The 18,044-nt window shown below is 37.9% G+C and overlaps 1 protein-coding gene across 7 annotated transcripts in view; it reads right to left on the reverse strand.

Annotated features, from left to right (window-relative positions):
• CCDC50 (coiled-coil domain containing 50) overlaps positions 1-18,044 on the reverse strand; it is a 179,718-nt gene that overhangs the window by 140,247 nt on the left and 21,427 nt on the right. For all 7 annotated transcript variants that reach the window (XR_007723317.1, XR_007723318.1, XM_050779266.1 and 4 more), the window contains exons 2-4: positions 9,667-9,729; positions 8,688-8,814; positions 5,664-5,754 (exon numbers count right to left, since the gene is read on the reverse strand). Coding sequence is in view for 5 of the 7 variants with exons in the window: in XM_050779266.1 (XP_050635223.1) it covers positions 5,664-5,754; positions 8,688-8,814; positions 9,667-9,729 (281 nt within the window). In the remaining 2 variants the exon portion in view is untranslated. The remainder of the gene's footprint in view (positions 1-5,663; positions 5,755-8,687; positions 8,815-9,666; positions 9,730-18,044) is intronic.

Raw genomic sequence — 18,044 nt, forward strand, 5'->3', positions numbered from 1 at the left:
GCATTAATACAAACAAGGTGCAGTGGCACCCAGAGGATCCCCACACATCTTTCCCAAGTAGATGACAAGTAACTGAAACACGGTGTTGAGTTCCTTGGGGTATTTTTGTCATTTACAAGTTGAGCATCCCTAATCCAAAAATCCAAAATCTGAAATGCTCCAAAATCTGAAACTTTCTGAAGCACAGACATGATGTTCAAAGAAAATGTTCATTGGAACATTTTAGATTTTGGATTTTTGGATGCTCAACTTGTATACAATTTATATCATATAAATATATAAGGGATAGAGAGTTATAATATAAATATATAACGGATAGAGGGTTTATCATATACATATATAAGGGATAGAGGGTTATATCATATAAATATATAAGGGATAGAGTTATATCATATACATATATAAGGGATAGAGAGTTATATCATATAAATACATAAGGGATAGAGAGTTATATCATATAAATATATAACGGATAGAAGGTTATACCATATAAATATATAAGGGATAGAGGGTTATATCATATAAACACATAAGGGATAGAGGATTATATCATATACATATATAAGGGATAGAGGGTTACTTCTCAACGTTTCACCTCTATCCTCCAATGGCAGTGCATTTCAAAAAGAGGAAATCTGGAATTTAAAAACAATCTAAGGTGATTTAAAAATGTGACTATCAAATGACTGTCGAAAGAAAAAAAAAGAAAATCATTCCATTTAATTGCTAAACTTATTAACTAGCAATTAACATCTAACTCGGTAGGGATGTCAAGGCAGGTATAAATCCAAAGGGGTTGTTCGATAAAACAGGAAAATATCAATTCTATGGATGTAAAAACATCAGTATAATAAGGAGAGGAAGACCTCAACAAGAAGCCTCCCATCTCTCTCCCATCTCCCTTTCTAGTCATATATATATATATATAACATTTATTTTTAGGCCGGGCACGGTGGCTCAAGCCTGTAATCCCAGCACTTTGGGAGGCCGAGACCGGTGGATCACGAGGTCAGGAGATCGAGACCATTCTGGCTAACCCGGTGAAACCCCGTCTCTACTAAAAAAAATACAAAAAACTAGCCGGGCGAAGTGGCGGGCGCCTGTAGTCCCAGCTACTCGGGAGGCTGAGGCAGGAGAATGCCGTAAACCCGGGAGGCGGAGCTTGCAGTGAGCTGAGATCCGGCCACTGCACTCCAGCCCGGGCTACAGAGCGAGACTCCGTCTCAAAAAAAAAAAAAGAGAAAAAAAAAAAAATTTATTTTTACAATACTTACAACATAGGAAAATTTTTAATAGCTAAACGGTATTGTTTGATCTAGCCTCTAAATATTACCAAATAATGTGTAAATATTCTTTTGGAACATGAAATTCTAATCTAAGAGTGCTATGTGTAAGTACCACGGTTCAGACTAGATTCATTTTTTAATGTGAATTGGTTACTAGGCTTACCCTGAGCAGTTGATGCTTTTATAAAGGGCTTCAAATAGTTAAACTAGTGCCACAAACTTTTCATGACATGTTTGGCCATGCTAATATTTATTTAAGGGAAAAAAAAAGTTTTTCCCTAAAATAGCTGCAAATTCACATATATTTTAAACCTAAGTTTAAATGCGCGCACACACACACATCTAGTCATGCACATAGGTACACACACACTTTTAAGAGTTTTATTTAAGAATAACTAAGTTAAATTAACTGATTAACCTTAACCCATTTTTATTAACCACTAATTCATAGCGTCCAGTATACCCAAAGTCAACCAGCTCCTTCCAATAGGAAGCCTAGAGAGAACTACTATACTCGAGAAACTATGTAAAAGAGCTAAAAATAAATAAACAGAGACAGAAGAGCAAGACAGAGTGAGAGAGCAAGAAAGTGAAGAAGAGGAGGAACGAGGGGAGGGAAGGTGAGGGGAGGGGAGGGAAGGTGAGGGGAGGGGAGGGAAGGTGAGGAAGGTGAGGAAAGACCAAAAAAAAAAAAAAATTTTTTTTTTAACTTTTCCACATCAGTCTCCTGCATGGAAATGCCACTTTCCTTACATCTGTGCTTTGTTAACAAACACAATAAAATTATACTATGACAAAGCTAGAAATGCTAATTTACACATGCAAGGTTGTATAACTCTACTACCTCTTACACACAATGTTGTTCAGAAAAAATTAAAAAATAAAAATTAAAAAAAAAAAAAAATCTCTGTTCCAAGAGAAAAAGGTTCTCAGTCTCTACATCTGGTATTTCATGGGGTGTTAACTACCCAGGAAAACTGACCCCAAAAATCTCTAAAAGAGATTTGGGTGGAAACCCAGAGAGAGATTTTCCACAGCCCTGCTGCTGAATAAAGCCTTATTAACCAAGTAGACTCTACGGGGAAGCAGAAGAGCATTGAGGGGAAAAGGGAAGAAAAAAAAAAGGAGGCCGGGTGCAGTGGCTTGTACCTGTAATCCCAGCACTTTGGGAGGCTGAGGTGGGTGAATTACAAGGTCAGGAGATCGAGACCATCCTGGCCAACATGATGAAACCCCATCTCTACTGAAATACAAAACATTAGCCAGACATGGTGGCGGGCGCCTGTAGTCCCAGCTACTTGGGAGGCTGAGGCACAGGAATCGCTTGAACCCGGGAGGCAGAGGTTGCAGTAAGCGGAGATTGCACCACTGTACTCCAGGCTGGAGACAGAGCAAGACTCCGTCTTTAAAAAAAAAAAAAAAAAAAAGAAAAAAAGGAACTAAGAGAGTTCATGAGTAACAAGCAATTCTTTTTCAAAAATTGGCCAGAAGAATTAGCACTACTGTCTCAGTATTAGTTTCCTCTCCCTTTCAGGCACCCTGTTACCAACAGACTAAAATGAACAAGCATTTTCATATATCTCACAATGACAAACTTAACTCATGCAAATTTTCTTCATTTAATATTGACAACATACTAGTCAGCTGAGAGTCACAATTTTCTATGATAAAAGACCACCTCGGCACAGTAGCCATCTTCTCATCTGAGCTATGAGTTAAAAAGTCCAAAAGTCTGAATGAAGTTTATATAGGCTTGTCTAGTCAACACACCTACACAACCGGATTTCTCATTTAACTTTTCCACTCTTCTGAGGGCAAGCTAGTGGGAGACCTGTAAAGACAAGTGTGTGAATGCTTGAGGACCTCTCAAAGCACACCATACTGAAACACAATGAAGCCTGCTGACTTCCGCCCTATGCAGCACATCTCTCTCTATAACAGAATCAAGGAAAGGGCAATTATAAATTTAACATGCACCAGGTGCTCGAAATGCCTCAACTCATTTACCTCACGACAGCCCTTTAGGGTATGCACAACTACCGTGAGTCAACCCATTTCGGAACCTGAGGTTCTGCGTGGTTAGGTGCGATGCTGAAAATCACACAGCTAAACAGTTAATGAGCTAAAATCCAAACCTAGGTGAGTGTAACTCCAAAGTCCACATGTTTCATGTATGCCACAGTACGTCTAAGTCAGAAGCAGTCAGGAGACCTGAATTGTACAGACATTTCTCTGGCATTTTATAACTTGGAATCAGTCACTTACTTCTTTAATACTTAATTTCTACATCTTGAAACTGGAGTTAATCACTGAACTGCTTACTTTATACAGTATTACCAAGAGACTACTTACTGTGATTACTGTTTAGATTCTACATAATTTAAATAAAGTGTTTTATTTTCTCTTTGTATCCTGTTTTTCCCTAAATGGAGAAAAAAAAAAACCCACAGGACAGCAGTAGCATTTATAAGAAGCCAACTTCATTACTCTGGTATTTTTTAAATAGAAGCGTTCCTGTCTACAAAATATAATCACTTCTTTTAGTTCCCAGTGTCATCCCCAAAGCAAAGTCTTTACTATAAAGAGGCAACACATTGAATACTAAGAAAGAGCCTCCTGTGTATTACAGGAAGTATCAGAAATAATCCCTAATTTTTACTTGCAGTTCTGATTATCATGCGATCATGATTTGTTTCTTTAAGAAACAACTCACTACACTCGTACCAGGTGTCTCACATTCATCTGGCATTGAACAAGAAGTACCCCAGGAACAGGACTGGCTCAGTAGGAGTAGCAGTGTATGTGGGCTGTTTACTGATGACCCTGATCATATCTATTTAACAGGATGATCATAAATGCCAGTTTGCGCAGTACAGTTTCAGTTTATGTAATTACTAACACCATGCTTATAACCCTCAAAAGTGTTTCTGGGTGCATAACAAACTATATTGTCATCCAACTATTAAAAATAATAACTCATTTTCTTCTTTATTATAAATCAAGACAGTGACCAAGTACGGCATAACAGGTGTGAAAGCAGGTAGCATAGGAATGATGTAAAATGAAATAAATTGTCCATAAGAAGTGCTGAAACTAAGCTGGGCACAGTGGCTCATGCCAGGAATTCCAGTGCTTTGGGAGGCTGAGGCAGGAAGATAGTGTGAGCTTAGGAGTTTGAAACCAGCCTGGGCAATACAGTGAGACCTCGTCTCTACAAAAAAATAATTTAAAAATATTAGCCAAGTGTGGGGGCGTGTGCCTGCAGTCCCAGCTACTCAAGAGGCGAGAGGACCACTTAAGCCTGGGAGGCGGAGACTGCAGTAAGATCACACCACTGCACTCCACCGTGGGTGATAGAGCAAAACGCTATCTCAAAAAAAAAAAAAAAAAAAAAAAAAAAAAAAAAAAGAAGTGCTGAAAATATAACACAAATGGAAATAATAGCTAATGGTAAATTCAAGTCTTCTCACAAACCAAACACTATTAGTAATTTTAGTCATTTTCAGCCTTTAAACAATAGGACTTAAATATATATAGAGAATCAAACTGATCAGTCTTTTTAACCAATGGATCACAGGAAAGTGAAACCTTTAAGAAAAAGAGAAAGAATGAGAGCAATGCCTGCTCCTGGCCTCTCCCGAGGACTACTCCCTGCATCCTGCGCAGGCTCCACTCAAAAGTCAGCTCTCTCTAATGCTGCAAAAACAACCCAGGGGCAGACGCCTTGTAGTAAGCTGAACAGTGTGCCCAGTCCAAATTCATTTCTACCCAAACCTCAAAATGTGACCTTATTTGGAAACGGGTCTTTGCAGATGTAATTAGTTTAGCTGATGTCATACTGAATTAGGGTGGGTCCTCAATCCAATGACTGATGTCCTTCTAGGAAGACAGGAAGACACAAAGATACAGACAGAGAAGAAAGTCATGTGACAATAGAGGCAGAGACTAAAGTGATGCAGATACAAGCCAAGGAATGCCAAAGATTGCCAGGAGTCAAGAGCTAGGAAAAGGCAAGGAAGAATCCTTCCCAAGAGGTAGCGTGACCCTGCCAACACTTCAGATTTTAGACTTCTAGCCTCCAGAACTCTAAGACAGTAAATTTCTGTTAAGCCAAGTTTGCAGGAGTAATCTGTAACAGCAGTCATAGGAAATTAACTCACATCATATGTGAAATTATCCATTATCTCTCAAGACTTTTACCACTTACATAGTCAAGAGGGTATAAACCATGGTCCACAGAGGAAAATGCAGCCCAAATACGAGGCATTCTGCTTCCCATTCAGCAACCTTCATTGAGCCCGTGACTACAGAAAGTGTTTGCTCTAAAGCTGAGCACCCCTTTCTCCATGAGGGAGAGGGGCAGTAACTAAGTTATACCTCATCCTTCTTCTCCTGAATGCGTCGTCTCTCTGCCTCAATAGCCAGCTTCTCCTGAATTTCCTGAGCAATTTCACAGTCTTGTTGTTCACTAAAAAGCAAAGGTGAAAACATGAATAAGGAAAATAAAAAATAATGTATTTCCTAAAAATAATAAATACAATTTATTGAATACTCACTATATGAGAAGTACATTATTTTTCTCACTTTATCTTCAAGATAAAGATGCAAAGAGGCTCACACAGTCACATTTACAGATGAGAAAACTAAGGCCCAGGGAAGTTAAATCATTTTCTCAAGATCACAACGAAAATATGTGGTAGAACTGGAATCTCATCATCACACCCAACAATGGAAAACTCCATGCCTCTTCTATACCACCATATCACTTCACCCCACTGGGGCCTGTTCTCGGTCCTGCCTCTACCACTAATAACCACAAATCATTCTGTCATGCCATTTTATAAGCTATAAAAGTTTACACTTAGTAACTTCACATTATAAGTCTAATATCATACTATTCTTATCTATTCAAACCAAAGAAATGAAAATAAATGAAAATCTGCTCAGAGCAATTCCTATATTTCTCTTTATTCACTCATTATAATAATTAAGAATCATACACAAAATCATGGACTTAGTTTTCAAAGGCCTCTCTCTCTCTTCATTCAAGCATCTACCCGGAACTCCCAAATTAATGTAAAATCTGTATAGAATTAAGTGACTAATAACTACATTGGATGTGATAGTAAGTGGGAAGAAAGGAGAAGCACCGCAGAGAAGGCAAACCCAAATGAAGTGTTAAAGGTCACAAGTGACACAGAAGATGTACCTTCTGGTACAGAAAATAAGTAAGTGAAGTTTCATCTGAGCTTAATGACTTCAAACCGTATTTCCAAGAAGTACCAGCTCTGGTTCAGTCAGCTAATTATACAGACTCCTGGGAAAGCGCAACGGAGAAAGCAGCAGTAAGCAAGCAACAATCCTGACCTGGGACAGTAGCCCCGGTATCCAGACTGAATAAATGGTTCCAGTTCAATGAGAACGGCAGCATTTCATCCTTCCTGAGATGTCCAGCTCTCCAAATTGCAGGGAGTGAACTGAAAGTCTTCCCTTCCAGCTTACTTATTTCATCCAGGAACAATTCTAAAACCTTGAAGTCTCAGGCAGAAATATAATACCTGCTTCTTCTCTCATTTAGGACATATAAAATATTACTCTCTACTGCTGATTTATATTTGAGTGATTTGTCTTAATAATTTCTGAATAAGCTCATTATACTGTTATTAACCTAATTCAGGATTTTAAACATCTGCATCAACCTCAGAACTGGCCTTTCTAACAGAGAATAGTGAATAACGTAAAGGGCAATGAATTTAGAACTCTAGGACATTCTAGCTTTGGCTCTCACCTTAACCTGTGACACTGAGCCTCGTAACATCTCAAATATCTCTCTTCCTCTTTTATCTCTATTACCATGACCTTCACTACCACCACTACCACCAGTCTTCATTCAAGCCTCATCATCTCTTAATTTTACCATTGCTCACAATAGCTGTCTTCAAATCTTGCCCACTCCAAGCCTTTACCCACCTACTCTCCAGAATAAGATCCCAAAATGGAAATCTAAAACTACTTCAATGGTTCTCCATTCCTTATAATTTAAACTCTACAAAACCTGAAATCTTTAACATAACTTATCGTGACCTTTATGATCCAGCTTTTGACTACTTTTCTGGCCTCACTTCCTACTTCTGCCCGTAAATACACTCTCCACTCCAGCAATACTGAACTTCTTGCAGTTAACATGAGATTCCAAGTCCTTTTACCTCCTGCCCTTATGCATGCTGCTCCTTTTGGCTAGAATGGATTTCCCCATCACTATAAACTTCTAATTAACCTTCAAGTTTCAGATTAAACATATCATCTGTCTTGTGAAGCTTTTCCCAGTCTCTTCTCTCTAAATAGGCATGAAATTTACATTTCAATTATCTCTGACTCATGCATGTATCTCTAGCTATATAATGCTCAAGGTGTTTTCCTGAGGCCCTTAAAGGTAACAGCTGTCTTATTCATATCTCTGGTCTCCTTTCATGGTGCCAGATTTAGCATGAATCAATAAAAGTGTTTATTTACAAAGCAAGGAAGCTTAACAAAATGATTAATAAAGTCCTCTCTACAAATAATAAACAGAAGGGCAAACCCTTCCTATAAGTTAGCAAAAATGACTGGCTTTCCCTTTTTACCTGAATATGACACTAAACTAAATTAAGGGGTTCCTTCCATTTTTCCTTTACCCCTTCCTCCTCAACACAGTATCTGTGATTGAATCTACCCACATTAAAGATTTAGGATGTAAGAGCCACTCTCAAACAAGAAATGTATCCTGGGAGCTTTATAACACTGAAACAGTATAAAAGTCACTGTGCCAAAAGAAACCTGAGAAATAATCACTTCCGTTTATCTGTCTGTTAAAGGAGGCTACTAGAGAGAACTTTTGTCAGACACTGAAGTTATGAAGATAACTGAGTCTACACTTCAGAGCTTTTTAGAACATTCTGTCATGTACTGAAAAGCAAGGAAAGTAAGAGCAGCAAACACAGCTAGAACACAGTAAAGGAACCAACACAACCCACAAAGTTCTTTGATGTCCACTATTTCACTGGACTCCCCATAGAAACTACGCGACAGAGGGGACAGAGATTATTTTCCCCATGTTATAGGGAAGGAAAATAAATTGGAAAATAAATTCAGAGAAGTTAACTAACTGGCCCAAAGTCATACAGCTAAAAAAATGTTAGAATTTACACCATCATCCACATGTCCTTAAACCTGGTCAAGTGTTCCAACAACAACAAAATATTTTCAAATCAAAAAAACTGTTAGATATCCACTGTAAGACTGTAATCTAACAGTAAAAGGAATCAGAGGAACAGAAGTAGGCTCCTTTTCCCCCGCCCTGTTTGCTAGCTCCACAGAGAAAACCAGTCTTGACACTACCCCTCCCACCTCCCAAATCCTCACAGGTCTTTGTAGCGCTTCTGGAGCTGGGCCTGCGCTTTCAGATCTTCCTCTTGGAGCTGCTTAGCCACCTGGAGATCATGCTGGACCAAACGGTTCCGCTGAACGTTTGATGCCAAATGATGCTCAACTGGAACAAAAAGATTGAGGACAGGAATTAATAACGCCTTAGTTTGTTAGTAACAAATGCCATAATAATCTTAAGAGCTTTACCACAGCAATAGCTTTGCATCCATCACTTCGCCTTTTATTGTCTCAACAACAATATATAATAAAGAGCAAGGAATTAATATCCCCACTTTTCCATTAAGTAAAAAGAGGATCAAAAAGATTAAATAATTTGCCTTTGGTCACACGGCAACAAAGTGGCAGTGCCAGGACATCTACACGAATATTCTAAAGCCAGGGCTAATGCTCTTTCTACTACTACATGTTGTCACTCTATTTATTAACTGCATTTTTCAAAACTTTAATTTTGTATTTATATGTGAATTCACAAATCATATATTCACAAATATGTACTTTAACATAACATGCATAGCTCAGATTTACTTTCCATCACTACATGGAAAAAAAGATTCAGAAAAATCCACAATGTGATCTCATTTATACCATGGTTGCCTGGGAAAACTGTTCAGGTCCCTATCCTAGGAGCAAGAATAGATTCTTCTACACATGCACCCCAGATAAATCTACAACCATTGTGTCCCTCCTACAACAAAAGGCAAGAAAAAAGTTTCAAACCCCTCTTTTCCTCCTAGAGATGCAGCAGTCTACTAATCCCTGGCAGCCTGTCTTACTTAAACATGCCCGAAACTTCACTGCTCACCCAGGCATCATTTGCCTAAAGAAATCCTTCAGAATGTATGGATGGTGACGCCAAGTGACTGTGCTCTCTCCCTACCTAAGCCCTAAGAAACCAGCCTCAAGCTACCACTAAAAAAAGAAAACTGAAGGAGCAGAAATGAGAGGTATTACTCACTCTCTTGTTCCTGCAGGCTGTGAGCCAGGGTGTGGTCCTCCAGGACAGCAAAATCTCGGCACACTACAGAAGATGAAGGAGGAAAAAGAGACAGGAAGGCTCATTAGTAATACTTTAACATACAAAGGGAAGGACTTTTCTTTTACTTTAAAAAAAATCAATTCTAATATTTCAGAATGACAAACTTCATAATTCTCAATGCATAAAATAGTGACTAGTTAAGTATGCAGTCTTTAGTCACAAAAATCCTGCTTAGTGCCAAGCACAGGGTGTCACAAAACACTGGTTAGCCTTGGCCCCTGGCCTGAGGTGAGAACACTTAGAGAATCAGATTCCAGAGGTCTAGAAATTCCAATCCACTTCCATAAAAGGAGGGTAAGTGCTGCTGAAATAACAGAAGTATCAATCATGCTTTGCATATTGCTACTGAGAGAGAAGTGGGTTACTGCGTAATTAGAGGTGTTAAAAGAAATCTAACCTACACTTCTCTGTGGTTCAGACGATCCTCTCCCAGCAATTTATGTCCACCCTGGTGTCTCTGAAGGAAAAACATATTTTCACTAGTCCCTCAGGTAGGGCAGAGTTCTACTTTAAAAATTCTCAATTTCTTAAACATTCTTTAGTGGGTCAATCCCCAGGGACACGAGTTGGAACTAGGTCTCTAGGTCCCTCTAAACCTTGGGCTGCCCCCAAATAATCTACAAACCAAAAGAAAATGGGAAGCCTGAAAGAAACCAGGAATCCGCCCCAACTCTGCCTCCACCTGAAGATCCAGGCAAGGGTATTTCCTGACCTGTCTTCTTAGAAGCAAAATGGGAAGAAATAAGTCTCAAACATCCATGTTTACCCCAAGCTGCAATTTAAACTCCTGCTTCGTAAATATACAGACAAAACATGAAGGATTCATCATGGAAAGTGCTGTTTTAAGAACGTGTAGTTTAAGTGGTATGTTCTCACTCTATTCCAAGCATGTAATTCATGTTTAAAAAAAAAAAGGAAACTCCCCAAAGCCTCAGATTATTGCAATTGAGTAGGACTCATGAAACAGTCCCTAAAGCTTAGGAAAAGTGGTAGATTTTTTTCTGTAGCTTTGGATTTGCCTATGAGCACACTTAACTGAAACAGAATGAAGAACATTCCTTTGCTGTTCTTCGCACTTACGTATATTCACATATACACTCAACATAATTGTGTCCTTCACTACTGAGGGATAATGCCACAACAAGGGAGGGAGATCTTGGGGAGGTCAAGATTATTTTGAAATGGTTTTGAACAGAGGAATAATTCTTGCCCAAGAACTACATTAAACTGAATACAATCTGCTTAATCCTCACTCAAACGTAACAGCAAAACCAGTAATTCGAACAGAAAGCCCTGTTCTTTTTCATCAGCTATATTCTCAACGAATTCTAATATCTTGAAGCCCAGCTCCTAGTTACCTTATATTTCACAGAATAAAAGTACTTTCAAGATGAGCTAGATAGCATCCTCATTTAGTAAGTGAGGAAACTGAAAGCCAGAAGGAAGAAGGGATTTTCTAAGGCTGCACAGAGTTCACTGGTGACAGGGCTTGGCGTCAAAGTCTAAGCCAGCAAGAGCTCAAGAGCTCTTTCCCCTTCCCTGACACAATGACGGCCCTCCTTCCCTCCAGGTAAACCATGGTCAGAATGGATGGAAAGAAAATATTCTACATTAACCAGTATATACTCTCTAAAACACTTCAATTAATTAATATCTGATTTTTAAATGGGTAAGACATACGTGGACTTAATTTATAAAAATTAATGAATCAGCTAAAATAAATATAATCAAATCTTGTGTAAAGAATGTTATTTTAATACACTGACCTATCATTTAAAACACCTTTATTATACTGGAAACGCTTGTGCTTATATATTAAAGTCAGTCTTAATTTTAGATTATGATTAGATCAAATTTTAAGATTAATCTTAATGATTTTCAAATTATGGGTGGCAACCTATTATCAGGTCAAAAAAATCAATTTACTAAGCCTGAGAAAAGCATTTTAAAAGTCAATGGTCTAGAGAATAACAGAAGACAGTTGGCCTTCACAGCCCTGAGTTTTGGATTCATGGTTTCAATCAACCACAGATAAAAAATACTTAGGAAAAAAAAAAATGTGGCGTACTGCACATGTACACACTTTTTTTCTTATCATTGTTCTCTAAACGAAACAGTGTATAACAGCTATTTACATAGCATTTACACTGTATTAGATATTATAAGTAATCTAGAGACAATGTAAAGTATACAGTAGAATGTGTATGAATTATATGCAAATACTAACACATTTTATACCAAGCACTGAAGCATCCATAGATTTTTAGTATCCATATGTGGTCTTGGAACCAACTCCACACCCTACCCCACAAATACCAAGGGACTATTATAGATCACACACAGTACAGGAAACTAGTTTGGGGAAACTTTTCCAGTATTATATATATACAGATCACAGAAATACACAGAGATGATAGGTACTAGGTCAAAATGTGAAACACACATCATTCTATAGATTACAAAAAGTTTAAAAGCCACTTCAATTTACGTTATTAGGTGAGAACGTTAATGCCAAAAATATATTTTCTATGTTTCGAACACCATGCTAACTAAAATTAAAAATTATGAAATTATTACATTTTTCCATGTGGAGAATCATGTGAAGAAGTACAATAATTTTAAAAATATTTCTTAACTTTAGGCAGCAGAACATTAAACATTAAAATATACTGTTTGTGGACAGGTATACCTATGGTAAAAAAAAAAATTTTTTTTTAAAATATGGCACTGACACAAACTTAACTCCAAACAGTAGTTCTCTCTCCAGAAAGAAGAAAAGGGGCATGAGTGCCTTGGCTGCACAAGCCATTCTACTGCTTCAAAAGCAAAAACAGAAAAGACAAACAACAAGGCAAAATATTAACATCTGATGCGGGTAGTTCATGGGTTTCTCTATTTCCTGTGCTTTTTAAATGTCTTAAATATTACATTTTAAGTTATATAATTAAATTAACTTAATTTCATGTTGTCAATAGCACATATTGCTAAACAATGAACATGAAGATATGGCTTGACGCATTATAATAGGTGTGAGAAATTTATGAATTACTGATTACCTTGATGACTCCTCATAATGATTTCTTAGTATCTAAACAGCAAGACTAAAGTATATTCTATTATCGTGATTTGTCCCTAAATCTGCAGAAGCTGAATTAGTACCCAAAAGATAAGAGCAGGGCCTGAGCTAGTCAAGAGGATCTAGAAGGTTTTCAGTGATTATGAGGAAGTACACAAACACATACACACAGAGCTGCACTGTCAAATGCACTGACTCAGCCCTTCAGAGTTTACTAGGAGTTTCCAAACATATAATCTCATTTATGCTGAAATATTACTTGCCCAATATATAATTTCTTCTGAACCCACTCTAGTTTTTTTTCAAGATTTGCCTCTGTATTCCCTGCATCAGTATTCTAGTACAACCTGGAAAACAATCACATATCCAGTCAACTTTGTAAATCGGTAACCAGAACAGAAACTATTTCACAGCCAGGCCAAGCTCAGAGCCTGAAGAGAACTTTTCTCCTTTTCTAACCTCCTCTACCTTTGATGTAAACAGTATAAACAGTCCACTGAGGATAAACGGCATAAACTCATCTCCCCCCGTTTCCCTGTGGGCACCTTTAAGGTGAACCACCTTTCACCTTCCCATTTCTCAAACTTTTTCCCTCCTATGTTTACTTTCACTCATCCAGAACTCAGGCTGACCTTCTTGCCATAAGCCAACCCTATCAATGTCTCCTACTACTCCCAGCCTGCTACTAAAATGAGCTTCCCGCCATAGTCAATTACACAACTATTCTCCTTTGTTCCCACCCAGATCTCAAGTGTCTTGTAGGCTCTCCCCCTGCCCATTTTCCCAGTGTTACGGATGGTGGCTAAGTCTCTTTTGAACATTAAAAGCCGTGCAACTCTGCCTCATTGCTTAGAAGAGCATTAACAGAAAAAAATGCACTTTGCTCTGAAATTCGAGCACACAGCTGCTTTCCTATCCAGCTGCAAGCTCTTCATGGCAGGGACTTGGTGGGTGTACTCTGCACCTTCCACACAACGTGTGCTCATTAATCGAAAGAAGTTAAAAAAAAAAAAAAAAAAAGCTGGATCATAAAGTCAAACAAGAGTAGGAGAAAGGGAGAAAATAATGCCATAAACAGAATTAAACTCTGCTATTATGACAGCATAACACACATAACATATGTCAAATATCATTTAAAAAATTTAGCAATAAACAAACTACATAAAACTAGAACCCTATCCCCATTCTCATTAAAGGAGTTTCAATGATATGTTAATCTAAATACAGGCCTACCTTGGAGATATTGCAGGTTTGGTTCCAGACCACTGCAATAAAGCAAGTATCGCAATAAAATGAATCACATGATTGTTTGGTTTCCTAGAACATATAAAAGTTATGTTTACACTATAGTCTATTAATAGTCTATTGATAGTCTATTAAATGTGCGACGGAATTCAGTCGAAACAGGTTATGTACATACCTAAATTTAAAAACACATTATTACTAAGAAATGCTTGCTACACACCTTCAATTTGTAAAACACAGTTTGTCCAAAGTGCAACAAAGGAAAGTGCAATAAAATGAGGGATGTCTGTACACACAAATTAGTATACGGTGAATTAATTTACAATAGGCCGAGCAGGTCTCAGAAACAGAAAGGATGACTAGCTGACACACATAAATATGTACATATATACACCCCCCATCCATTTCCTAAAAGAATGGTTTTCATTGAGATGTTGATCTCCCCCTAAATACATGAATGGCATCGTATGCAACTAATAAACACTCATTTACTCAATAAACATGTGTTGAACTCTATTTCAGGATGAATGAGTCATCTCCAAGCCATCAATGAGGTGAAATATCAGAGAGGAAAACAAGTATAATGTAAGTTAATAAACACTGTACTAAAGACAATTTGTTGTACTAAAGAAAATTCTTTGAAGTCATAAACACTGGAGCAGTTATGCTTGTTATGAATTGGGGGTAGATGTAAGAAGTGGGGGTGATTTAAACAGAATGCATCCAGAAACTTTGTATCAAGAAACCTTAAAGTAATTAACACCAAATGTATCTCAAGGTAAGTTAAAATTCCTATGGACAGAAGTGGTAAACATTCTTGGCAAAGAGGCCAATTATGGACAAAGCCAAAAAGATGAAAATCCACAGGCCATTCTGGAGTTGTGTGTGCCTGGGGCACAAACGCCCCAAAGGGAATTACAGCAAGAGATGTGATGGGAAAGCCCCGGTGCACCCTCATGAGGAACTGGTTCCTCTCTAGGCATTCCAGGTATACAACTTACCTGAAACGTACCAAGGAAAATCGGGTGATCACCACCCCGCTCCACCCCACGCCAACCAAACTCGACCTCTCATACTTTTTCTTTTTCTCTTTTTGCATTTGCTTCCTAAGTCTCTCATTTTTGTTTTCACTTTATTGCTTCTCCTCACACACCTTTTTCCAGGTACATCTGCTTGCCAACTTCACCCCTCCAGCTCCAGACACAGCCCACTCCCCCATTCCCTACCAATAACTGTAGGAGCTTTCCATAAACTTCGATGCAGAACTACTCGTTCTCCTTCTACAGGTAACACCCTTGTCTGCCCTACCATTGGCAATTAGTAGAAAAAAAGACAAAATTTGTATACTTTAATAATTCAACATTTTAAAAGAAAAGAGAAAAAAACAAACCAACATTGATTTGAATGTCTCTTAAAATTCTGGCCCAAATGACAAATTTGGAGGCCTAAAATAGTCTTTAACATTTTTTTTCTTAGGCATTAACAGTACCAGATTAAGATCTTCTCAGCTTTCACCAACAAAGAAATAAGTAAACTGAGCATTTTTCATAAAACATATTTAAGATTGTTATTTTAGAAAGCTCGTTTACAGCAAGTTTCTCTTTCTCACTCAGAAACAAAATAATCTTTCGAAAGCCTGTTTCAAAGAGGTGGTTCAGACTGACAAGTGATGGGGTGAGTCTTTAGAATTCCCTTATCTTTTTCTCAGAGACAAACAGAAGTGCCCCTCCCAACCCCTGCCACATCCCCCACATACACACATACCCCTAAGGGCAGCAGAAATTTTGTTTACTCTTCCACTAAATGAACACAGTCTCAAATTTTGGACAAGAATCAAGAACTTAACTTGTATTTATACTGGCAATGCCAGTGAGAAGAAAACTTAGTGGGGGACATTTTGCTAAACAAATTCTGCTCCAAAGTTTAAAAGCTATGCACAAGATTAACTAAATCTAAACAGTGAACAGTGCTCCTGCTATCAAGAACTCCTTTTTTCACCTCAGTCAAGTAAGCAGAATGAGTACATATTTCAACCAAACCCAGAAATTTCTGATTGAGTGGCTACACGTTCCTTTCATACATTATCCAAATAATGTGCACATTCCCAGTGCTTTCCCAACTAATTCTACATAACCTAAAAAGGAAGTGGAAAAAAAGCCATTCGCCTTCCCTTGTTCTTTTACCTACATCCTAAGACTTTCTGAAATTACAATTGCCATGATTCATCTTTACAAGCTTCCACCCACATAAAAATGCCCGGATTAATAATACATTAACAAGAGTCTATTTCTTTCACCTATGTCTGTTTTCCCTTTTATAGAATGGTAGAATTTTGTGAATTATTCTTTTTATGTAAATGCTACGAATAGCAAATGGACTACATACTCTGCTTTGAAAGCAGGGATTATGCTTGCTTTCCTTTGTTCTACATACATGAAAACATCTACTATGAACAAGAAAGATATTCAAGAGATACATTTTGTCTTGTGAAAGTCTGGTAATAACAGACAGCCACAACTGACATTTATACGGCACTTCATAGATTACAAGGCACTTTCACATGTATTCCTCCTAACTATCTGAGGATAAAGGCTTTATCAACATCCCCATTTTATTTACAAGGAAACTAAGGCTCAAGAGAAATAAAACGGCTTGAGCAAGACTACCCAACAAATAAAACAAATGAACTGGAAATCAAATCCACCTCTTCTGGCCCCAGATATTTCTGCTTAGAGTATCAGGGAAAAAAAAGGGGAGGGGGTATTATGAAATACTAGTTAAAATAAGATAAATGTGCATTAAGTTCTTTAAAATCAAGGATAAAAGTAATTTTTAGTAAAGATGGCACATTGAGAAAGTGGTTTCCAGGTCCCCCAAAACGCAAATAAAAATGAGACCTAGTTTACTTTGCCTCATTATCTCCCAAAAATAGACTTCTAGCAATCACAGTCAGCCTATATTTACACCCGAAAAAAATAGCAATAAAAAGTTCCTTAATTGTATACACGTAAGGGGTTCAAGTGCAGCTTTGTTATATGGATATACTGTCTAGTAGTGAAGTCTGGGCTTTTACCGTTATCACCACCTGAATAATGTACACTGTACCCATTAAGCACCTTCTCATCTCTCGCCCTCTTCCCATCACCCCATCCTTCCGATTCTTTCAGTGTTTCCTAAGTAACCTATGGGACACCCTAGGTGGTGACTACAGTGAGAAATTTCAAGGGAAATCTCTCTTTGGGACCTACCACTTGCCCTCATCTCTCTCTCTAACCCTCTTTTCAACATCCACAAGTTTCCCTCCACTTGGGTGGAGAAGATACTGTTAAATTTTAGACTCGTGTCTCTAAGATATATTAATGACACTTTGAAACAATAAACATATTTTGTAAAACTCTTATGCTGCCCTACAAAAGAAATGTCTCCCTAATCGGTTAGAGTTTCTTCTCTTTATTAAAAGTTCTAATAAAATTATCTGAGTAAAAGAGAAATGGGATTCAGAGAAACTGAATAGAGCTTATCCTAATGACAAATCCTCTACATTCTCAGCCTCAGCAATGTTTATACAGAGATCAACAAAATGACATCAGTATCACTACCACCAACACCATTAGCAAAACCAACCCCCTCCTCTACCCGCATCAGCAGGGCAGGTAGGGAGCTTAGAGATGCTTGGCTATAGACAGCAGACACTCTCTTATGCTCACTCAAATAGCCCAATTATGAGCCCCATAAAAGCAAACATAGCTCTGAGTTGCTGATCACTGATAACTAAAATTTCTCACTTTCGGGCTCAAGGCTGAAAACAAAAGAACACTTAAGCAATGTGTGAGCAATTCGTTTACTAGAGAACAAAGGGTAACACAAACTTTTGATCCTTCTCCATTTTCTAGTGTTCTAAAATTTTCGTGTCATTGAAATTAACAAAATCTAACTACAGTATGACAGTAGGAGGGTAGTGGCATCTAATTTTGGC

This window comes from Macaca thibetana, chromosome 2, assembly GCF_024542745.1.
Source record: "Macaca thibetana thibetana isolate TM-01 chromosome 2, ASM2454274v1, whole genome shotgun sequence".
Taxonomy (NCBI): domain Eukaryota; kingdom Metazoa; phylum Chordata; class Mammalia; order Primates; family Cercopithecidae; genus Macaca; species Macaca thibetana.